Source organism: Strigops habroptila, chromosome Z (genome assembly GCF_004027225.2).
Source record: "Strigops habroptila isolate Jane chromosome Z, bStrHab1.2.pri, whole genome shotgun sequence".
Taxonomy (NCBI): Eukaryota; Metazoa; Chordata; class Aves; order Psittaciformes; family Psittacidae; genus Strigops; species Strigops habroptila.
Window position 1 is genome coordinate 89,535,548 of NC_044302.2, and position 25,176 is coordinate 89,560,723.

The window sequence follows — 25,176 nt, forward strand, 5'->3', positions numbered from 1 at the left end:
GCCATTGGGGTAGGATCATATGCAAAAGCTCCTCTTGTGCTTTTGTTTCCTAATTGCTGTTGGAAGGATTTTGCGAACTGGGCTGACGCAGTTGTGTGTGTGAATTTCCTGGCAAATAAGGAAGGTGACTGTGTCCAAAAGACATTTAAGAATGTGAATTCACAGCCTTTCCATGTCTAATGAAGGAACGTAAACCATTAGCCACATGTTCTCCATTTCCATCACATTTTTTCACACTTAAACAAAAACATGCCAAAAAAAAAAGGTGCTACATTTTTTAATGCCCCCAAATAGGAACCACGGGAGTCCGTTAAATGCTGTGGTCATTTCCAGCATACAAATCAATTTTCCTTGTGGTGGTGAAGTGGTGAATAATGCCTGGTTTGTTTAAAGGAGCATGACTGATTTTGGATGAAGGATCCTGTCACTTTGGCATTTTTAGTTTTATTTATTGCACGCAACCGTATAAAACCTGGTACTGGTCTCAGTGCCAGGCTTACTAGTGGAAAACCTGAAAGGACTACATATCTCCTGGTGCAGCAAAGAGCTTCTCCTGCAAGGCATTTGCTGGACTCCTGAAAAATTACTTTGAATAACATGGCAGAGAAGGATTTCATCAGTTGGCATCTACTAGCTTTATTTTTTCTTCCATTTTGCCTGTGTCAAGATGAATACATGGAGGTGAGCAGAAGATCTTATAATCCAGTGGCCAAAGTATTGCAAAGTCACCACCAGACTGGCCATAAAGGTTCCAGAAGCAGGGAAATATTGAAACAGCGGAGTCAACTCATAGAGTGGACTGTTGATAATAGCACTTCTACAGACCACAAAGTCCTGAGACCAGAGGTAGATGATGTAGAACTGACTACCTCAGATAGAGTCCAGGTACTCTGAATTAATCTTCTAAAGATATTTTTAAAGCTAATGAGATATTTTATTTTTTTGCTAAGATTATTAGTGATATATTTAAGAAATATTTTTTATTAAAAGTGTGTATTGGTCTGTATCCTGCTGGGTTGCTTTATAGGATCTTTTAATGAGCTGGTAGAACCAGTAGTGGTTGGGGACACTGGTTTCAACATAGACAGCAGCTCTTTGTTTTGCTGAACCTCTGATCCTGTGCAATCATATATTATGATACACATTCTCTTAATTATATCAAGGTATTACTTATTTAATGTATTAAAGTTTTAGATTCTGCTAACTCACTTGGATGTGAAGGGAAATTACAGAATTTCTAGAGATATTTGGGAAGATTCAAGTAGCAGAGAATAACTTTGCTTGATAATTATGTATAGAAAGTATATTTTTGAGCTTGAGACAAGTACAATGAAATTCTGACTGTTCAAAATTTTTATTATAAAAATAGCTTGACAAAATCAGATACTACTGTAATGAGTAGATTTAAGAATAAAATATGTCAACTTGACAGTTTCAGAGGAAAAAAGGTTCAGAGTGAAACTAAATCATCTGTAGTATCTGCATTTTAAGCTGGGAATCCTTCTATGCCTTTTATATGGCATTTTAGATTTTACAGTCATTAGTTCACAGCAAAAGGAAAATGACATAATCTCATTATACATAAAATATTTCAGTCCAAATTTAGAAGGTAAAATCGGAAGGGCAGAAGATGAAGATTTTTCTAGCACTAGGCAAAACAAAATTCCACTCAAAGTTTTTGTTGATGGATGTTTTTAGAAACAACAAGAACATGAGTCCTTTGTTCCTATTGCTGGTACAAATGTTTGAGTTCTATATAGCTCACGTTCTATAACCTGTTTTTTAAAACCTTTTCAGATCAAACTATGATATTTTGAATTTTAAAAACCATGGACATGCAGTGAAGTGTTGAATAATAACCTACTTCATGATAAGCAGAAATTTTATTTTAATCCTGTTCTAGGCTAGAAGAACTGAAACATATCCAAGTATGAGAAGAGGTTTAATATACCACTATATTCCCTGTATTTAAATTTCATAGTGCTTTGTATTTCATATTTCTTGGGCAGGAGTTGTGTGTTAGTCCAGTGCACTCAGTAAAATAGATATTTAATTGCAGGTATGTTAAATGGCACTTGCAGTATATAAACAGTGTAAGCCAACCAGTATATAGCCCAATGAGCCACCTAATCTGCGTCTACCTCTCCACTGCAGAGACAATTGTGCAGCTGCATATTACAGACCATATATTATCGGTACTTTAAGAAGATTCTCCTTTCACTCAATATAATTTCAGATAATGCAGGGTTTAATACAAAATTAGAACTGTTTTAGGAGTCAAACTTCCCCTTACAGAAAGTGTCACTGTGCATGTGGTGCATGTGTCTCTCATCAGAGAATTTAATGCAACATGTTTGGAGTTGCCTCCTGAGGGAAGAGGCTGTGGCATTAAAACTGAACCTACCAGGGCTAAGTACAGCTGACGGCAGTTATTTACCTGCCAGACCTGCTCTATGGAGCAATCTTTGCTGGGGAAATGATGCAATTTTTGGCTTACTGAGATGAAATGGAGCACTAGCAGATGTACGACAAGGATAATCCATCACAGAATGGCTGACGCAATAGGTATTTTCCATCTCCAGGCTCCAGAGATTTCCAGGCAGAGAAGGAACAAAGGTGGCACAGGCATATTTTAATTCATATCAAACTTCTCTCTTCCCTTTGAGCTATCTGAAAGCTGTTTCACCCCCAGAGTCCCCACTTTCTTGGTTACTTAAGGTCTGGCTAGAGAATTTCTCCCTGTTGCTAAAGTTGTTTCATGGTCCCATTCCCTGCTGTGGAATAGAGACAATAGCATTTGTCTTTGCTCCACTGGGTACAATGCCAGTTTCCATCCTGCTGGTAACTTACATAAAATACAATGGGCGTTTCTCAAGCACAAGAACTCTCAGTGACTGGAGAGAGCCATGCCAGACACATTCTTCCTTTTCAATTTGCACTTTGAAAACCTTCAGGTGCCCCTTAAACTACTGGTGTTTTACACTGATTTTTGACAAATTTTGTTTGTCTAATTGTTTGCTAGAGAAGAGGCAAGGAGAGCCTTACTGCCCACAGAGATGCTATGCTGCATTCAGAACAGGAGCCAAGAATGGTGGATGTACATTATTTGTCTTCTTCATTGTCTTAGACAAGATATCAGAAACCCATAAAGTTAATTAGGAAGTGAAAAAGGGCTGGCTCTCCAATTATCATTTGTTCACAGCTGTAAATTAAGGGAATTTTATAGACCATCTGTTGCTTAGAACTGCCTCCTACATATTAAGTCACAGGAAATTCAGCAAATAGCCTCAGAAATATTTCCAGGTTTCTACCTGTATTAGGATATCAATGTGGCAGATGCATTTCTTAAGCTCTTAAATCATATTCATGTTATGAAAGCAATGCCAACAATTCATTGTGTGATAGACTTTACGTGCAAATGGCTGCATAGGACACCTTTGGCAAGTAGGTTGTAATTAATCTCTTTGTTCCATTTGAACGTAATTTTACTTTAGGAACACGTTCTCCCTTTAAATGTACTCTTTATTAAGTTCTCTGGGTTTACAGATTAAAATAGTATACTGAATATTCATTGCTCTTGGCAGCTGGCTGAACATTTTTCTCCTCCTAGTCAAAGGATCAGTAAAGATAGTAATTCAATACTACTATATGACTTGCGCAAATAGTTACTGTGAAGTCTGTGGAACTGTTCTCATACAACCAGGCTGGCAGGACTTGCCTCATTTCAGATCTAATAATCTGATGAGCTTTTGGAGAGGTAATGCCAAATCACATTTGGTTATAACCAGCACTAGTACCTATTTTATGATAACATAGCTGGTTAGCTAATAATGTTGTTCAGGATTTCAGTGCATTGGATAAAGAAGACAAATTGTACCCGCACAGAGAGAGTCTCACATGCAGTCCAGTTTGGTAGATTCATGCCTTCCCTACAAGCCACAGTTCTAAGTCTTTGGGTATTTCTAGGCTGATGTGACTTACTTGTTCTTGGCAGGTGTGTGAATAGTCTGCCTTCTAATTTTACATGAATATGAAGCACTATAAAAAAAGAGCTGGAGATTTTAATCTCAGTGCAACATTAGCATTTCAGATGGTGCAAAATGCTTGCGGAGTTCCAGTTGTTTTGTACTTGGCTCCACTTCAAGGACTGAAAATGAGCTGAAAGCAGGGCTACTTCTCTCATATTAGGAAAGCTTTAAACAGTGTACCTTGTGATTGTCACTTATGTTCCTCCTAAACAGCTGGGAGAGATAAACAGCAGGAAAGAGACAAACAGGTTCTCCTGGAACAGACAGTCCTACAGGCGGAAATAATTCTTCTCGTAAAGTATAGACCTTATCCAGAATTAAGGTAAAAAGCATAGTAGTGACCAAAACCCATGAAGAAGACCTTCTGCCCACTGGCAAATCTTAACATTTCCATAACTCTTTAAATACGAAGTGTATTTATTTGTTGAGCTGCCAGATCAGCCTTTATTCCCATGGTAGCTCCACTATTGGTGGTTCCAGCTGCAGAGAACATGTGTCTGTTCTACTGGAGGAGTATTGCAGTATTTTGGTGGCATGAAAGGGCTTTTCTGCATCCACAAACATAAGCTCCCAAGCCTCTTGAAATTTATGAATTCTGGGGGTGTGCTTGGTATCGATAAAAACATGGGCCAAAAGCTTTAGTGTTTCAGATCAAGCCAGCTGATGATCTTGAGGGCAGGAATAAAGCACATCTCTATATGTTCATTTGGCAGCTCCCATCCCACCAGAGACTTGTTTGCTTCCATTAAAGTGACAGGTCTGCATTAGGCAAGTAATTTGAGGATGGTAAAGATGAGTGGGAAAAAAGGGAAGAAAACAAATAGTAGAATGATTAGAAGAAAGTAGTTACTGTTTAATTAGTGTTAACTGTTCCCCTCCAGAATTGAAGATCTGCAGATTTGCACCTCAGGATAATAGTGAAGAATTGTAAGAAACAAACAAAGAGCTAGAAATGAGAAGGAGGTAGAGAAATAAAATCAAACTCTGGACCTGTACCTCAGTTGACCCATCAGGAGATCTGTGACCACTAAATCACCACAAGAACTAGTTACAAAATCCAGCCAGAATTGAATGAGACTCCACAAGTATAAATACAATAATACAGAACAGCAAAGCACCAAAACAAAGCTATTATCAAACTATTATTACAGCAGTAGAGCCGCATATAATAGACATCAGTTTATTTACGCTGCTATATTAGTTTCAGCATACTAGTGGGTTTTCACAGTTACACACCCAGAACTACAAATAATCAAATGCCCCTAACACCAGGTGTTGTGGTCACATCAAACTTTATCATGTATCTTGGCACATTTTTAGGTTCTCCCAAGTTTAGTAGCCTGTAAACATGCAAGTCTAGGCCCACAAACAGGAATATGCTGCACATACATCTTTTAATACCTCCTTCGGGCGGTCCAACATAGTTTTCTTTATGTTTAGCGGAAAATAGTTCATTGCTGAAGGTCAAACGTCTTATGTCTTACCCTTATGTCTTACCATTCATTATCAAAAAAGGCCAGCTGAAATGTGGGATCAGTGAAAAGCAGGATAGGAACCTAACTGAAATACTCCTCCAAATTTCACTACTTGGTATTATTTTGTTTTTAATCCCCTCATTATTTGACAAGTGGGGTTTTTTTTAAATATTTATATAGCACTTAGAATACTTGAAGAGCTATTCCCTTAAATCTTCCAAAAATAATATCTTAAGGGACAACCCAAGCATGGGAGATTTCAGCCCAGATAAGAAGTGTTTTGAAAACTTACCAAATATATAAACAGAGAATATATAATGAAGACCCTGTAACCGACATGCATATGATTGATGCCCTCCATGAATGAGCTATTTAAAGCTTATTTTTGTGCACTTAGCCCCCACAAACTGGACCGCAGAATCCGGACTGTAGTTCCTGCTGCCGTGGTGACTTTGGAGTTCGACTTTACCAAGGGCCCCCCGGACCTCCAGGGCCCCCTGGGATGCCAGGTAAAGATGAAGTCTAATTCACTTTTTGATCAGTCTAATTACAAGCTGTAAGTTACAGGCTATTCTATGAAATATCAAAGAATGGTCCAAACATCAGTGCTTCAGGACAGATTCAGCAACAAGTTTTTCTATAATTTCTGGGGAGACAGAGATTTCCAATTAAACTTTACAACCTTCCTCAGTGAAAACCCATTTTTATTAAAATTCAGCTTTCACAAGTTCATATTGAATGTACTCTTATTACATTTCTATGGAAAATTGGTCTAACTTCTTAAAGCAGCATGAAACTTCCATTAAAGTTGGAAGAACTTGTTCCCTGGAGTTGATTACTGCGATAACCTTTGAATATCCAGCTATGCTATTGTGTACTGCATTCAGGAACTTTCTTTATCTAATCTAGCATGCTGCTAGCCAATATTTTACAGAGACACACAAAGAATGCTTCTATTCTCTCATAGAAATGTCTTCTTTTCCTTCTTCTTGTCTTCCATAACAAAAATTATCTTACCCCCCCTCCCCCAATTAAAAATGCACACAGAACAAGATACACAAGAAAAGGCTATCTGATAACAGGTATAGAAAAAGAAGAGCCTAGAGAAGGGAAAAAGATAGTTAATTGCATGTTGGTATAAGATTGTTACAGGTATCTTCAGGGATTTGAAAAATCATTGTTCTTAAAGCACAAACATAAGATAAAGGAACACAGAATGGTTAGGGTTGGAAAGGACCTTAAGACCATCTAGTTCCAGCCCCCCGAAATGTCACTGACTGTCAGGTTCGTCTCATCTTCAAAAGCTAATATCTCATGTTATCATAATGAAAATGTAATTTCATAATCTTTCTGCTTCACAGATGTACTGACAGTAAACAAACATGACAGATGATAACCATACACACCAAAAATCAATGTAGTGATTTTGGATAGAAACAGTTTACAGTAACAGTTAAACCTGACTGTTATAAAGTTAAATCTGAGTGAATGAAATGTTTTAAGAACTTCAGTTGGCAGGATACTGAAATACACTGTTACACTAACGTATTTTATATATTAGGCAAAATAAGGTCATAGGCATATCTGGTATTAGCCTGCTGTGAGCTATTCATACATCAATCCTTTATAAAAATACCATTACAGAAGTAAGAATATCTAATGGTGAGGTCTCTTGTCCAGAAATACTGCATTACGTATTAATAAACGGTTGGCTTCTAAGAAAGCAAGACACAAGTTTGTATTAGACCTACACACTCAAGGCTGTAGGGGACATGCTGGGACACAGCCCAGTTCCAGCTTTGCTCTTTCCTTATGTGGGGATGTTTCTCAGTCCTACTTCTTGTCACCACAAGATGCCACAAACGTATGGCTGACAGCAACCTTACCTTCTGCACCCTGGAATTTCTCTGTCTCCTTCACCTGTTGCATTTCATATCGTTGTGCCCATAAGGGGAATGACAACAGCTGCTTTTCCCGTGTTTGAATCAAATGTCACTTGCAGACTTCTGTTCTGAACTAGTAGAGAAGTAGTTCTGGCTTCACACGAAGGATCATTCTTGTTGTTTTTAAGAGTTACTGATTTCTCTATCCAAACAAAAATTGGCTGATTTCTTCCACCATTTAGCTTCCTTGTTTGAAGTAATTTTTTTTCACACTACAAAAACTCTGAAGAATCACTTATCCATTAGATTTCATCTCAAACAACATCATTCTTCTTGTAAATTTGTAACCAGAGTGACTAATCAGAGAACAAGCCAAGTGACAAAGAATCTAATTTCAATTCAGGTAGAATTAGAACAATGATGACACTTACTAATCCCATGAGTAATTATTTGAAAGGTCAGGCTTTTGCTTCAGGTAGGCATAATAATTGCTCACTGATTCTAGCCAACTTCAAAATTCTGTCAGTCGCAAAGACGTTTGCTCAGTAATCTCATTAAGCATCAGATGCAGGAATATGTTTTTATAGTGACACTTGTACAAGAAATATATATGCCAGAAAAGCTTCAATATAAAAAAATTTGTCTTTCTTTAAATCTAGGAGAATGTAAGCAATCAAACCCTTCAAGTCAACCAGCACACTCTCCCATTTTTGGCACAGATGGTTCATTTCGATAGTTCAAGGCTAGGGACATGTTTTAAAGATAGCAAAATTATCCTATTCTATTAACATAAATTATGAGGAAATAAGTTTTCACACAAAAGGAGAAGGGAGAGTTCTTATGCAAGCTTCCTGGTATGCACCAGTAGGCAGTGGCTTTCTCTCTCCTTGAGCCTCATGTCTGCTGAGGTCTTGTCTTTCCACATTTCTGCAACAACACAATGACTTGAGACATCGGCAGTTTACACAGCAACACAAAGATAGCATGAAAGTTAACTCTTCAATATTAATCTACCTCCTTCTGGAAACTTACTTATCAAAACCTTCACCTTCAGCTTAACCATACAGCTGTTTCTTATCTATCGCAGCTCAGTCTGGGGTTTATGGTACTGAAAAGTCCATGTGTTGCAAACTGGTGGAAAAGGACCCTGTCACAGTTATCTATTAAAATATATTATACTGAATTATTTAAGTTAAACATAAAGCTCTCTTTTCTTTAAGGGAATCATGGAAACAATGGAAATAATGGAGCAACTGGCCAGGAAGGAGCCAAAGGTGAGAAAGGAGACAAAGGAGATATGGGACCAAGGGGAGAGCGTGGCCATCATGGACCCAAAGGCGAAAAGGGTTACCCTGGAATTCCTCCAGAGCTACAGGTACAAAATCTCTGGCTTGTTTTGGCTGCAGAAGTTCTCAGGTTATGGTTTTCTTCTCTGAAAAACAGCACCTAAATATTCTAAGATACTTAAGAAGCAAATTCCCCTGTAAATTAATATTTACAATGAGAGACAAATATATTCCTTGTCATGACTGACAAATGTGCTCTGTCAGATTTTCCTGGAAAAGACAGACATTAGGTCTTAGTCTTTCTTTAGAGTAAGAACCCAGCTGAGAAATGAGCAGGAAGAAACATATACAGTTCCCTTTTAGGGCAGAAAGCCAGTATTTGGGTTATTAAAAGAGAATAGCAGGCACTATCATTTTTCTGTCAAGCTGTATCACATACACATCTGCACTTCCTATGGCATACGAAAAGAGTAAAGGAGCCACTCGGGCCCATGCTTCTCAGATCAGTCAGGCTTTGTGAGATTCTCAACAGCATATGTGTCCAACTCTCGAAAGTAAGGGGTCAAAACCTCCAAGCGCAGACAGAAGTCCTCCGCTTTTGAAAAATACCTCTCAGTAGCTATCTGTGGTTTTGTATGTCTAAATACCTTAAACATGTGGAGAAGCATGTAGGTTCTGCCTATGAATGAACTACTCAAAAGCCAGATGAACATTAAAACATGGGTTCAAGCCTGAGGTGTTAAGCTCTGATGAGGGATGGGATATATTTGTTTGGGCTCATCACTGTGTTGGCATATTCCCATAGCTTTTGCATAAGAGCTCCTTCATGTCCCAGGAATCTGGCAGGTGGCAGAGAACTTATGTGTATGTATATATATATCTACCTGCAGTACAGTGCTGATGTGGTGTAGTCTGTTACAGCAACCGAAAGTAAATGGGACTTGGATAACTAAGACCCTTGGTTGCTGTCACAAAAGAGATTTAAGTGTTGTCCACACCACATACTGCAGTGTAGCAATAGTGTGGCCAGCCCTGTGTGGCAATCCTAAACCACTTCAGATGGCATCAGGTGCATTTGCACCGGCAAGTCATTGCACTCCAATTTAGCTTGAGAAAGCCTATGTGCAATGGAAGCATCTAAGATCCCATTACAATTACTGAGGATCTAGAAGAGCAACTCAGCTTAATCAGACAGTCACTGCTGCTTTTGAGCAAATGTGACTTCAGACACCACAGAGAATACAGATCTCCAGAAACTATAGGGAATTTACATCCTCACTAACACATACACACTTTAATAGAATTGCCTTAGACTTGATCTGATTCATATCCCCAAAACCAAGTTCACCACAGAAGGGACAAAACGGGATATAGCAAACACACACAAAAAGATATCCCACTTCCAAACAATCTGACTATGGGGAAAATAGAAATTCTGATCTATTTATAGATCTACACCTATTAACTGAAGGATACTGTTTCCCATTAAGAGTCATTCATATATGGTTTATATCCTCATAAAAGACATGCAAATTAACAGCAAAACCAACAGTACAACCAACATGTGCAGTGTGGGAAAATGGCTTTGGATTTCTTGGCATTGTGTATGTTTGAATTCTCTACCCTAGGTTGCATGAAGATAGGATAATTGCACAGAATAAAATTTGCAATGAAAATAGTTTAAAAATTACTGGACTTTTGTAATAAAGCAGAATTATTTTAGCATTCTTAAACAACTAACTGGAATTACCATTACAGCTGAGTATCTTAAAAACATGTTTGTTGTAATTGCATTCAACATAAATCCTTTTGTAACTTTAAAATGAGCTAGCAACATTTTTTTCTTAAAGAAAAAATAGTGGTAGTAATTTAATAAAAAACTTAATAGTGAAAGATGATGAATAACAAAAGCTCATATTGCAATACCTACTTCCAAGTAAAATTCCATCACTGTTGTTAACTGATGTGCTTAAAAATTCTTTATGCAGTATAGCATATCATTTCTTTTTAACATCCTGCTTAAGAATTTTAGAGCAGGGGTAGTCAGAGGAGAAAACACTTTTTAATATAATACTATTTTAAGTAGCAGAATTATTTTGACAGACTTGTTATGTCCATCTCAATCTGCTACTGCAAAATGAGGTCCAGGGAGAAAGGACAGGTTTTTCAACTCTTCTCATCAGCCGAAGAAAAGTAGCTTGGGGTCAAAGCGAATGTGGAATGGAATCTAGACAAAAAGTAATAAATTCCATCAAGCTGCCATTGCAGCTGCTTTCCTTTAACACATGATGAACTTTGATGTGATCCTGGCTGAGAAGCAAGACGTTAACAATTTGCCATCAGAGAAAATGCATCCATGCAGGGATAAGGAAAATCAGCCCAGGCTTTCAGCTCACATCTGGAGCTCCTCAAATTTCTGAGCAGATGGCTAATGATTTGCACTGTTGGATCTGGACTTGTATTTGATTTTGCCTCTTTTGGTTTCATTCTCCCTTGTATCTCAGATCAAAAGAAGTTTGGGGTGGTTATTTTTTTAGTATCAGTATAGCTGGAATCTCATGAAAAATGTCATTTTTGCAACAGGCAGTAACAACTGTAATTTAACGCTTCTCATCTAAGAAGATGTTAAGAGACAGAGATGAAATACCAAGTCACTACGTGACCTTCTGGCATCCAAGTGTAGCAAGTCTTCCTGTACTCCATTTACTGTCAGTCAGATGACAGACTCAAACAAAAGATAACCCCCTTCCCTGCACATGCAAGTTGTCAGGGTTGTTCTGTGGTATCTTGATGAGGGTAATTTGAACTGCCCAGTGTGAGAGGTTTTGCACTGCTTCCTATGAAACATTTTCCACAGCTAGTAGGTCTCACTGCAGAAAGTGCAGCACAAAGTTGAAGCACAGTTTCCAACTTCTTGGTTTCCTCTTTGGGTCTCCTCCACCCTCTGTTGTTGTGACTGTGGCCACAGGGCAACTGGTAAGAAAGAAAAAGCACTGAATGATGAGTCCCTGCAACCTCATTTCTAAAGGACCTAAATGCTAATGTACGTCTGAAGGTAGTTATCAAGAAACACTAATGTGTATGGATTTTACTGCACATTATGTATTTCACACATTCAGCTAAAAGCAATATCCAGTCTAAATGCATTGGGGAATATATAAAAACCTAATTAAATCACTTCTGTTGGAAACATCATCCATTTCAATACCAGTTTTCTGTTGCATCATTCTAGAGAGACTTTAAAGTAAATAAAATCCCAAATGAAAGTCCTGACCAGCAAACACTTGCCCATACACTTACTTTTACAGTCATGAATAGTTCAATTGAATATAAGAAGCCCAGCCCTCTTCTAGTTTCATTCAATGGGAGTTTTGTTACTGGAGTTTAACAGCCTTGGAGCAAGCCTTAGAAGAACATCTCTGTCAGGAAAACAAACAGGCTGCAAATACAGGAAAAACATTCTGATTCCACTACACGTGTGCATTTTGTGAATGACTGCCTGAGCAAGAACTGCATTTTTGCAGGTTGCATTCATGGCTTCCATGGCTACTCACTTCAGCAACCAGAACAGTGGGATCATCTTCAGCAGTGTCGAAACCAATGTTGGGAATTTCTTTGATGTCATGACTGGCAGATTTGGTGCTCCAGTGAATGGTGAGTGTTTGCAAAACAAAATAATCCAATTCTGGGACCTATAGAGAGAAGTGGGGTCAATAATGATGAGAAACTTTACTTTCTCAGAAGCGAGAGAGGCAAAATGCACGTGGCACTGGTGAGACTTGTTCTGTGTAGCTCTTGCTACCTTCTTTCAGGCAAGCAAAGAGAGGGCTTGTCAGCCAGTGAGACTAGTGCTGGCACAAAGGCAGGATGAAGAGGCATAGCCAGGGCTGAGGAAGGAGCAGGACCATCTGCTTAGAGGCCTTTAGACCTTCAGCTCCTGTGATAACCATGGCCTTGATGTTCCGGCAGCAGCTTCACAGTTGCCACTTCCTGCCTCCAGTCACTCTCTTCATCCCTATCTTCCCTCACACCAGTTCAGCTGTGAGCTGGCCTGCAACAGATACGTGGCTGGAAATGAGGCATTACAGCTTTTCCTGAGTGATTTTTCGGCTGCATCCACCCCCCATCTTATACAGCTGCGGCCCAGGAAGAAAAATAGCAGACGGGGGAGGCAGGACCATAATCAAAAACATGTCTGAGCAAAGCATGAAACTACCTTCCTTCACTTGGCCTTTCTCACCCTGCCATTCATTTACTCACTGCAGGACCATAATCAAAAACATGTCTGAGCAAAGCATGAAGCCACCTTCCTTCACTTGGTCTTTCCCACCTTGCCATTCATTTACGCACTGCTATGGGAAATTATATTAAATTAAATAGAAGTCAGGCTCTCCAGGCTTGCTGTAGCACATCTTGCTGATAGGGGAGTGTACTCACAGCTGCTTCCTCTTGAGGTTAATGTATATGTAGATGTCAATAAACTTTCACCCTCTATGATTTAATGACTCTGATGCAAACTCCAAGCTCCCATTGCAGGGTCACTGCTAGACTAATTGTTCAGGAACCAGGAGCTTGTTTTCCTGTGTGTGGGAGTCTTGTAGAGCTCATGATACATAACATCGTTGACTTTCAGACAGAAAAAAAGATAAAGGTGATGGTAAGGGTGTGTTGTGCAAGAAGGGAAAGAGGTGGCTATGTCTGCATTGTCCAGGATGTGGTAAGGCCAGGTGATCAACAGTGGGTGCTGCTAAAACCACTTCTGCCCTGCCTGAGCTGGGCGACATGCTGGCTGTCAGACTGACGGCCTCTGAGGCTGAGCCTGGGCTGGCGTGGAGCTGCCCTTTTGGGAGAGGGCAGGAGTAAGAAGGAGAGGAAGAAAGGGTGAGAGAAGGGTTACTAGATTCAGCCTCTGGGAAATGTCCCTTTTAGTGAGAAGGAAGGGTTGAGTGGTCCTGTCATGTTCAAATACTGTCATTTCTCTGGAACAGGATGTGCCTGAACCCCTGCCATATGCAGAATAAAAAATAATCAGATTTTGGAACACTATAAGCAGAAGCAAAACACCATCTGACAACTGGAAAGTAATTTTAGCTTCAGCTGTTGTTTTCTAAGCAAGAAGCACAGGTCTATAGCATGACTACCTCTCTCTATGAAGCAAATGTATTGTATTTGGTAATTTTTTCAGGGGTGTATTTCTTCACCTTCAATATGATGAAACATGAAGATGTGGAGGAAGTGTACGTGTACCTGATGCATAATGGCAATACAGTTTTCAGCTTGTATAGGTAAGCGAAGGGCCATGCCATTTTAATGCAAAAGACATGTCTGCACAAATGTGATAGCTTGCTCGTATTTCAAGAAACATGAAATAATTAATTTTTTGAAGAAATTCTGGGGGTAAAATAACAAACAAAGAATAACTATTGTATTTTGCCAACTTCAACTTGCAAATTTGGATCATACCTGCCACACATCCTGGACCTAAAATTCAGCCTTAATTACAAGCTCCTCAAAGCTCAGGGAAAACGAATTAGCACTGGAAGTCAGGGTTGGAGTCCAGTGGCAACATGCTGTCATTCTGCTAAAACCTATCTTCATCCTCTGTTTGCCTGTCAGAAAAAGGGCATAATGAAGTGTTCAGCTACAGCTTTGGTAAAGATTAGAGGGGGAGCAATTTACTTTAAAGGTGGAAAGCGGTTAAACTGCAGTGGTAAGGATGAGGAAGAAGCAAAGGTCCTCCTTTTACAGGCTTTGTTATCATTAGCACAGTTGGAATAAAAGATTTCTGAACTCTTTTTGTTAACTACATGGTCGTCAAGAACAGAATCCGTTTCTAACTTATCAACTTATATAAGGATCAAGTCAAGAAGCTTGTAGCCAAAACAATCTCTACAAAAAAAAAAAAAGTATATAGTGTTTGAAAAAAACCTATTATTTCTTTAATACCAAATAGGGCTCTGATACCAAAACCAAGATTCTCTCAGCCTGAACAGACACAAAAGCTTAGATTGATTACACTGGATTTTAGGCATTTAGATGATAGCAGGTTCATTTAAGCTGTCAAGGTTTCATCAACAGCACGTACCTGAAGCACCATCAAAGGGTGCTTCCTTCCCAATAGGTCTTTCTTGAAAAAGGAGAAGTGCTCAACTTTTTTTCCCTGAAGCACTGATGTCCGAAAAGGTGGAAAAACAGGTGGAAGAAAGGGAGCCAACACTAACGCAAAGCCAGCAGGTTAGCCCACATCGAATGCATCTACGTTCCAATGAAAAGGCCTCAGGATGGAGTGAGCTGGCTGTCTCTGCCCACTGCCTGTGTCAGGAGCACAGCGGCTCAGCTCACATGAGACTCTTGACCTGATGGCATTTCAGATTAGCAAGGATGAATCCAGGGGAAGAAGAGCAGCACAGGAAACCTGGAGTGTTGTGGTGAATGAGAAGGGTTTTATATTACACAACAAATTTGTTCCTATGCCAATAGGAACACAACATATAAATTAAACTTCCAGAATTTCAGAAAGGATGCAACAAGGTAAAGTGCACAATTTGACTAGGAAATCAAATGCAGAAAAATGCAAAAATTTCCTCATAAAGCTGAAAAAATGTTGGTGACCCTTTCAAGAAAGTTTTGCTCAGGATAACAATGTGCTTTCTTGGATTTTTTTTTTTTTTTTAAGTTGTTTTCTTGGTGATTGTTGAGAAACAAATAGCTGATTTGTTAAAATATTAATTCTTAGCTATGAATCAAAAGGGAAAGCAGACACTTCAGGAAACAGTGCAGTCCTAAAACTTGCCAAGGGAGATGAAGTTTGGCTGCGGATGGGAAACGGAGCCCTCCATGGGGACCATCAACGCTTCTCCACCTTTGCTGGGTTTCTTCTTTTTGAAACCAAGTAAAACAATAGATGCTTATCTGATGAAACTTCTCTTTTGGAACTGGTATTTTTCTCTGGACTGTGGAATAGCATTACAACATTGAAAGGTCAAGAAGGCTTGTACTGATGCAATCTATTGCTATTTGTGTATCAGAGTTGAGATGAATACATTGGGTAGCTGACACACAGATTCACAGATGTATTGTTATCTGGGTTGTAGCTAGTGAATCGTTAAATGTTGCTATTGCTCTCTTCTCCAAAGTGACTAAAAACAAACCCAAAGGAAAAGGATTTCAAATAATTTAGAGAGCAGTTTGCACAGTAAAGTCAATTCTGTCTCTAAATATACTTCAATTAAGTATACGTCAGGAATTGAAAAATCGGTTCAAGTTTTTCTGTTCATTTAGTTCTTATTACATGCTCATTTAAGTTTGCATCACGGAAACAGGCCTAAATGAATTGTAAGTGGGCTCAACTGAGACCAGGTTTAAAGGAAGAAGTTTTTACTGGACTAGAATGAACTTTACAAATAGAAACAAAAAATGTGAAATTATAGATGTCAAGGATTCAGGTTTATTGCATTTCCACCTCCAACCTCTGAAGATGTATCTGGTGTCATTTTTCACAGATTTTTAGTGCATATTTATGCTCAGTTTCTCTTAAAAAAGAGTGGTAGTAGTACTTGCCTTAGTAGCAGCTTGAAGCTAAGGTAATTTAGCATGCAGTGTAATGGGGATCAGACAGGGGAATGTAACATTTCTTCCTAGCCTTAAAATTGTTAAAACCTGATGCAACTGAGTGTAAGGTGTCAAAGCAGAGCCATATATGCTGGAGAAGCTGGAATACGCCCATAGGACAAACAGAAAAACACAAGTGGTGTGGAGTATGGAGCTCTTTTAGAAGGATGTACCTTTTCATATTGCGTGTTTACTTAACAGTGAAGTTGTTGATACAGTTTTCCTAGCAGCTTTCCAAGAAAGAGCATTTCAGGAAAAGACATTTCTGCCTGGCAAAGCAGCAGCTAACTCAGTTCAATATTTAACTGGTGAAAGCAAACGCTGGCTGTCTCAGAAGTTCTGGTCACAGTGAACTGGGCCATTCTTCAGCATTAATATTTGCCACTGGTTTTTCAGAACTTGGGTACCTGAGATCCTGTCTTGCTATTTTCTTTTCATCAGAATCAGCATCAAATAGTAACTAAGACAACACTGAAATTTGAATGTATCTTCTGCACATTCTGGCTCTCCACACACAATCTAATGAAATATAAATTACATTTTAACAGACACTGCATTTTAACCAGACATTACCTGCTGTTAATGTATAACAAGCAGGTGGGGTTAGGAAAACATTTATTTGAAAATCTTTTATACTGGATACAGATTATCAGTAGCATGACATAGCGCAAACCAATCAAGATCTGCCCTATGAATTTATATGTCCTTGTAGATGCTCCTAGTGTATGTAAACCATGTCTTACGATGAAAAATGCATGTTGATACTTGATTATGACTTGTGATTTTTCAGTTTTATGCATCAACCACTGAAAATATTAGCTTTAATGAACAGTCGTCTGATGAGTTTTAATGTCTCTTTATCAACTTGGGTCAGGTTTGCACCACAGAGGTTTTCAAAATATGTGACCTGGTTATTTTAATAAGCATTTTAGTAAAATTCAGGCATGCCTTCAAACTAAAACCCACCCAACAGGCAATGAGATAATGTTACTCTTTCAGAATAAGTGCACAAGTTGTATGAGATATACGGCATCATAAGCTAATGTTCACAGTAGGAAAAATCTGAAAAAAAAGTGTTTCTTGTTGTGTTAGGAATGTTTGCTTACTTTGTAAAACATACATTTACCCAATAAAGATTAATAGTCATAAAACTGTACTGGTTTGTTCATATCTATATTTACCAAGGACCTTACCATTTAGAGACTATGGAGATGTATCTTAATATATATTTCCTAAGCATTCATTTTGCTACTGAATGGGAAAAAGCCAACACTAAGGGTCAGAATATATCTATTTTACACGTATGTGTGTTTGTATATTTATGCACACACATAAAATTTAAATCCCTAAGACTTCATTTGGGGACTTAATCTTCCCTTATTACATGGCCATTTTAATCCATTTTGGTCAGAATAAAGCACCTAGAAACTATGATACATATGCTCATTTTAAGCTCCTTTACATTATCACTTGTATTGGCCATGATATAAGAGAAAGCCAAGTTTCACCATTCTCATTTTATGTTGTTTTCACAAGCTTCATGCTACTTGACCTGCTAAGAGTGGAAAGCAACTAAGAATCACTACAAAAGCTTCTGACAAATAAGCCGCAGCATGGCCTCAATTCAAGGGTAAAGCTAAGAGGCTTTTTACATCAAGGTTGAAACTTCCTAGTTTTTGTATGAAATCTCTACAGTCTTTTTTCTGCAGAGTTATTGCATGCAATCTCTGCTGAGTGTTGTAACACTTTACAAACTAACTTACCTATTAAAGATCCTTCAAAATATAGCAGGTGATGTAAAAATCTGTGTGTGTGTGTTCCCGTTCCTCAAAATTATCAAGTTTTACATTCAGTAAGTCATGTGGAATATTTGTTTTCTCCCAGAAATGTTGATGAAAATTAGTCATCTTTCCACTGCTGCTGCTAACTGAAAGCCTCTTGCTCAGCACATGCTCAAGACAAAATGCCTTCCGCCACAGACTTTTGTCCTCTGTAATAAAATAGGTGGTATCTTGTAGTTTGTGCTGTAAGTGAGAAACCTTCTGGAAACTCAAAAGCTGCAATTTGGAGTATACTTACTGGTTCCTTGCCTTTGCTAAGCTGAGTCTATCCCTTTCTTCCACTCCATAAGCTCCCACATTTAACCAAGACTTGACGAGACCTGCAAGCCCCTGCCTGCCACTAAAGCTGTGGGTTGGCAGGTGATATCCTGCCTCTGTGGTAGGAGTTGGCATCCTACGAGGAGAAAACACTGCCCTACACAGAGACCAGTTGAGCTCTGCTCTCTGTCTCCCCTTCCCACCAAGGCCAGGGACCACTGTCGTTCCCTGTGACATCTTGCAAAGTAGCAGCTCTCATCAGGAGCATTAAGGACTGCATTTTGCAAAACAGGGCTGTCTGTAACTTCAGAGATGCTGGTTAGACCCTCTTGGCAGAGGTAAAACAACTTTTGTGTGAGAAAAACTAGAATGAACAAGAATGAAACCGAACTAAATGAAAACATCTTAGATCTGGGTCCCAGTTTTCATGAGTGGTGTTTAAAGAAAGCGGAAAGCAGTTTAATTAGAAATGCTTGAGAAAAAATCTAGCTATGGCTTTAGTTTCAGAGGCCAGTCCATGGCCTGAGGGTGATTTGAGTTGATTCTGACTGAGGAAACAAATTAGACTGACAGCACTTTGCAGCAACAGTCCCACTGGAAGCCTTGGGAGCCAAAGGGAGGTCTGCAAAAAAAAGCAGCAGTTTTCTAAAGGGAAAATAAGGAACGCGCTCTTCACTTAGATCTTTAATCTTCCACATGAAATTCTGCATTCAGTTTCCCACGTTACACCCTAATGCTTTCTGAAACAGTTTTTAATATTAGTGGGTTTTTTTTAGTAAACCTGCTTTTCTCCTACTTAATTCACATTATTAAAATCATGGTTTGTCCTCTGAATCAAAAAAAAAAAAAACCAAACCAAAAAACAAAAAACCAAACCCACACAAGGACAACACATGCAGAAAGTCATGGAGTGGTGTGTGAAAAAGCCCACAGTTCTTCATTCTGGTGAATCACTAGCAAAATTTCTCTATTTTGAAGTTAGTTCTGCTTCAGCAACCAAAGGAAATATAGACTGATGGTGGTCAGTTCAGATTTAAAATCTGAAGCAATAAAAGGAATTGTACAAAGCAGTGCTCCAGGCTGGGTGTCACACTCAGATACCAATGAAGAAGGACAAAAACTCTAGAAACTATCATCTTCATAAATTAAAATAACTCCATACAATGTGCACTTATCAGTATGACCAGCTTCCCTCTTACACCAAAGGGCAACTGCTCCTTTGGTCTTTGGGCCCAACCACACAGTCCTAGCAGGAGTCAGACCATCTGCAGTGCCATGTCGATTTTCATTATCATATCATTTCCTTGAGGGAATTATGCAGCACAGGAATAACAGCAGAAAGCAGCCATACTTCCCATGCCTCACCCTCCCCTGCTCTCTGGGTAAACTACTGGGTAAACTATTGGGTAAACTACTAAAAAAACCTGCAAGAGAGTCTATTCTCCAGCCCAGAGTTATCATCTGACTTACATCATTAGTTTAATGCTAATTAAACTCTCTTGGCCTGCATAGCAGGGTGTCTGCTTGCAAAACTGTCTGTTGGGACTGATCCCTGGTTTGTGCTACCTTTCAAGTAGTACTCAAGAAAAGACAGTTCCTTGTCATTGGGCTAAAGGACTGTCCTGCTAACATAGTTGTATAACCCATTCATTTTGGTAACACAACACTCTAAAAATTCCCAGACATGTAAAGTCTTGTTGCTGTTTAATTCAGTAGTGTGTACATCGTCCCGAACACCTTGCAGGCTGAACAAAGTCTGGTAATAGCTGTGGGAAGAGACTACGATGGCTTCTTCACAAGGCAACTTCCTCCCAACAGGAGCGACTGGCTAGGTCGCTCTTTTCTACCACTGGATTAATGAAATCAGCACATAGATGTTTGCATGAAGACTGTAAAGCCGTCAGTGGTAGAGGCTCGGTATTGTGCATCTCCACCTGAACTGGGGCAGGGCATCCTCCATGAACACATCCACAGAGTAATAAAACCCATGTGCTGCAAGGTTTTGTTAAACAAAGAGACTTCTTGTGTTAACTGGTGAAAAATTGCACAAACGGAGATTCGTCCTTCTGCTTTTCTGAAAACAATCAGCAGACATGAGAAATTCCCCAAAAAGCAGTGTTTTAAAAGAATCACATTACTACCACACCAAGAATGGAAATACCCATGTTAAAATCATCTTCAACATCTTAGCTCCAGTTCCCTGTGAATGTGTCTCACTGTATGCTGCTCCCATCACATGCTACTTCTTGGACTCATCCAGCAGCAGTGATATAATGCTTGCTGAATGAGGCATGGGCCATGTATGTGATGGGAATGTGATAGCAAGAGATGAATACAAAACAGCTTCATTCGGTAACTCAATCCAAATGTATAGTTAACGAAGCACTATTACCATAGAAAGCATACTAATATGTAAGGAAGAACAGTGGAATTAAATTAACAGCAGCAACCTTCATTTTAGCATTTTCTCAGTTTCTAAGAGTTTATTTTTCCAATCTTTCCCAATCTAAAAATAAACTCAGTTTCTAAGGGTTTATTTTTCCAATTCCAAATTTTTCCAATTTCCAAATTTCCAATCTGAAATTTTCCAATTCCAATTTCTTCAAATCCAATTTTTTGAAATAAAACTACTCCAAGCTCTCGCAGAATGCTGAAGCTGATGAGAGTTAAGAAAGTTTCTAAGGACAGGAACTTCGGGCCGGGAGATGGGAATTCAGAGTTTGTGCCATTCTGTCATGTGAAAACTCCTGCTTTGCAGCTGAAAGTGCTGGATGAAATTCAACTTCTGTTCATCTTTTAAATTAGAAAAGAGTAGAAGCATGATTGTTTTGAACAAAATTTTTCTGATACTGCATCACTTCTGATCAATGCTTTCTTCCCTCCAAGACCACCTGCTTCTCAGAATGGTCCATGTTTGCTTTCTCAGATTATCAAGGGCACACAAAATAAAGACCATGAATCAGGTATGCCATAGCTAAGGTGCAACTAAATGGTTCATAGGCAAGGTGATGGAAATATTTTATAAAAACAAAGGCTTATCAATCGCACCAGCAATGCATGAGAAATTGTCTTTAATGAATGTGGTGGACAACGCTATCCAGCAGGAATGGCTCACTGGAAATAAGTTTAGGGCAGGATGGCCAAGCACATGTGGCGCCCAGCACAGAGCTGAAGCTCAGTATCCAGGCAAACAAAATCTGGGAATAACCGTGGTTTAGAGTTTCTAGTCCCTACAATGTTGGTTAATAATAAACTCCCAGGAAAATATTTATTTTCTACTCATTAGCCAATATAAAGATTAGCTATATAAAGCTTCTTGCCAGTCATTTAATCTAAATCATGAAAGCACAATAATACCATAAGCAGTGACTCAAAGGAAATAAAAGGTATTTTGATTCAGGTACAAGAGTAAAGGTCCAAAGACCAGGAATCACTGTCACAGGCATCAATAATTTGTTATCCCACTTTAACAGAGTAACAGGGGGCAAATTTCTGGCACTGTGAAAGTTAATGGCAAAGCTTACTCACTGCAGCACGGACAGACCATCACCCCTATGACTGGACTAAACAACTCACAAACAGTAGATTTTCTAGAATATGTCCGTTTTAATGAAGCAGCACAAGGCAACTTACATGATTACTTTCTGTGGATGAGACTGAGCTTTCATGTCTAGATCTGTAATTCATAATCTCAGACAAGCAGAGCCAGATTTTCAAGCAGCGTGAATTCACAGCTACTTTAGAGGGATGTATAGATCTCAGGGTAGGTTCACTCTGGGGCTTTTTGCTGCTACATGCTGGGAGGTACACTTAAGAAAGTGAGTGATAATGTGCAAATCCACACTCACACAGAAGCAGAGAAACACAGAAAGGCAAAGAGATGCTCCAAACTGAAGAACTTACTGAAATTGCAGAGATTAAGCTGCTGCATTTGACGAAAGCGTTGTAGGAGGTACAGTGTGTCACAACAGCAAACAGTGTAAGGTCAGAAATGTGGAGTATTGCCTACACTGTCTTTGTGGATATTGAGAACTGCTTCAGAGCACAGATTTAACCCAAGCAAGGCATAAATTCAGACTTGGAATAAAGCACCCATGCTTGAAACCTTTGATAAAATTGGGACACTACCTTAGATTTCATGAGAATCCTTAAAGTTCTCGATTTCAGATTAATGCAGATACATTTGAATTGACTAGAGAAGTTTCACTCTAAGTAGTGACCTACTACTTGCATCTTTAGGCAATTATAATTATCACGATTTGAAAAACTATAATGGAAGTGAGCAATTCTTGCTTTTTCATTTAACAAACCCAATACTATCTGTACTGATACCAGTATCTCTTTACCCATGTATTAAGATGGACTAAATTACAAACAATATACCTGCGAAAGGGGAGAATCCAGGTTTTGTGTACAGTTGTAACTTCACACTGCTGCCTTGGTGTTTTTCCAAAGGACAGAAAAGTCAGAGTATTTCTAAACAACAAATCTGATACAAACTGCACAAGTCTGGCATGCAGTGTAGCCAGCCTCTATCACAGAAGTGCCTGTACCTCTGCAAGAAATGTTGACATAACACACAGTACATGTAATGTCATTTTTTTTTAACACTGTGAAATACACTGATTTCAGTATAGGAATTACAAACATTTCACAGGACACAGATAGTGACTGACTGACGTAGTTCAATAGAGCTCACAGAGGCAGTCTGGCAAGGTGTGAAACACAACCAAGTATCCTGCCACCCACACTGGGGTTTTAATCCTGAGACAATCTCCTTTCCTGCACCCACTGCCTCTCCAGTGCTGAATTCGCATAGCCAGCTACTTGCTGCTACATATTAATGATGCAGATTAAATGGTATTGCATAGGTAAACACAGTACTGTTTTTAATGCAAGCCCATGCTAGGGGATTGCTCCTTGTTTTTAACATACATTTTCTGCTGGTCAGCTTGCTGGTTCAGGAGAGTTTACTGGATTCAAATCATTTGCCTCATCTCTTGGTTAATTGGATTTTCTGTTTCTTTCTCATGCCTGTTTATTTCTTAGTTTATTAAAATACATTAATTTTTGCCCATAAAATGGTGCTCTCACCTCCCTGAAACAGAAGTAATTTAATAAGCTCCTGACACGAATGTTTCTGTCACAAAATACATATTGTAATGGGGCACAACAACAAAAAACACAAGTGCAAAGGGCTGCTCAGTTAAACCATAACAAAATCCAGACATTATCGAGTGTGTTTGTGATTATGGTGTTATTTGGATGTAATAAACTAAACAGCAGCAGGTGAAATGAAAGAAGGCAACACAACAGAATTGCCTGTTCCTATCCAACACAAACTCCAAGACCTGAAGGTAACAGGGGATAAATGAAACTGAAAATAATCTAAAGAAATGCATTGTCCCAGTAACATGGTGATGCCTTGGAGACAAACCTTTACATGGAATAGTGTCTCTAGGGCAGATGGATACTAAACAAAACAAACCAGCTTCATTTGAATGAAAATGTGCATATTTTTCTCCCCACCATTTCTTGTGGGTGGCACCATGGCCATGGACACAATCAGTACCTGCATTGCAGGACCAGGTGTCTACCTGGAAAATGAAGGCTATTCTGGCAATAGATCTCTTCTGTTTGTTATTGTAAAGTTAGAACAAATTCTGCATTCATATTTGCAGCCTTTACACACTTTTGTAGTCCAAAAAGTTTAAAGAAATCAATAAAATGACCATGGAATTGATTTTAAGGTCCTCTTTGCCCTGTCTCCTACTTGAAATACTGGGAACAAGACACAGCGTTGAAAACCTACGTTAATTCAATGCCTGTTTCATCACCTTTCCTGGATGGATGTCTGCTCCTGTGAGCAGCCTAAACAAAAACAAAACGACCATGGCCTCCAGTCAAACATGGCTGCTTTTCTGGCAGGCTGCATTAAAACAGCAGCTGTGCATGAATGTGGGCTTTATTAAACCCGGCCTGATTTAATCAAACACAAACCCTTATGCTCTGCGCAGGGGAAACAGGAGACATTTCTGGCTGAAGCCCTGTGACACTCGTGGCCAGCAGACGGCTGAGTCTTCCCTCTGTGGCACCGCTGAGCAAATGGCTCCACACAGGTGAGCTGTGAGCACCAAGATCTTATTAAAATCTGGATTTATGTAAGATCCCAGTGGCATGCATACTACATGCCAGCCTGTCCCGGCCAGACTATGCAGGGGCTGCTGAAGATGTTGCTACCCCAGCGGTGGGCTTTGGGCCTTGAGGAGAGGCCGCAGCCGATGGAGCAGCAGCAGCAGGACCAGACAGGCCAGTATGAAAGCACATCTGGTGAAGAAACACCCCACATTTTTATCAGCTCTTCCCCTAGTATCCCAGAATGTGACGCAGGGAGGCTGAGGTGCGTGTGGGTTTGGACCACCCTGGGTGGGGTGGATGACTGGCATGGCTGTTAGCCTTCCTCTACAACAGACGGCTCATGCTGGGCAGCTTTTCCTTAAAATAGGTGTTGATTTTCACACCTTTTACTGTCTGTCCTATCCCCAGCAGCGAGAGAATGCCTATTTCTTGTTACCCCCGGGTGCGGAGGGGTAACGCAGGGCAGCCCGACGCTCAAGGGACGCGGCCGAGGGACAGCACCAGCCGTCTCCACCGGCGAGGGGCCAAACGAGCCTCCTCCGTCCCCGGCGGGGTGAAGCCGAGGCAGGGGGACAGCGGTGCGCGACACAGCGCGATCCTCCCGCGACACTCACGGGCCGCCGAGCCCGTCCCCGGAACCGCCTCCGCGCGGCCAG

The 25,176-nt window shown here is 39.6% G+C and overlaps 1 protein-coding gene across 2 annotated transcripts; it reads left to right on the top strand.

Moving 5' to 3' along the window:
* Positions 1-419: 419 nt before the first annotated feature.
* C1QTNF3 (C1q and TNF related 3) lies at positions 420-17,434 on the top strand. Of its 2 annotated transcripts, none has more exons than XM_030470707.1 (6): positions 420-885; positions 5,901-6,012; positions 8,607-8,761; positions 12,197-12,326; positions 13,858-13,957; positions 15,409-17,434. In XM_030470707.1, exons 1-6 carry the CDS (start codon positions 598-600, stop codon positions 15,566-15,568), a joined length of 945 nt encoding a protein of 314 aa, XP_030326567.1. In that variant the 5' UTR covers positions 420-597; the 3' UTR covers positions 15,569-17,434. The 2 variants fall into 2 exon arrangements, with proteins under 2 accessions (XP_030326567.1, XP_030326568.1); XM_030470708.1 differs by having other exon boundaries at positions 425-681.
* Positions 17,435-25,176: the final 7,742 nt, after the last annotated feature.

What these genes read in the sequence shown, in the direction of transcription:
- C1QTNF3 (XM_030470707.1), top strand. Translation starts at nt 598, where the DNA reads ATGGCAGAGAAGGATTTCATCAGTTGGCATCTACTAGCTTTATTTTTT. An exon ending in CTACCTCAGATAGAGTCCAG is followed by an intron (nt 886 to 5,900) that starts GTACTCTGAATT and finishes TTGTGCACTTAG; the next exon opens with CCCCCACAAACTGGACCGCA. An exon ending in ATTTGGTGCTCCAGTGAATG is followed by an intron (nt 12,327 to 13,857) that starts GTGAGTGTTTGC and finishes TAATTTTTTCAG; the next exon opens with GGGTGTATTTCTTCACCTTC.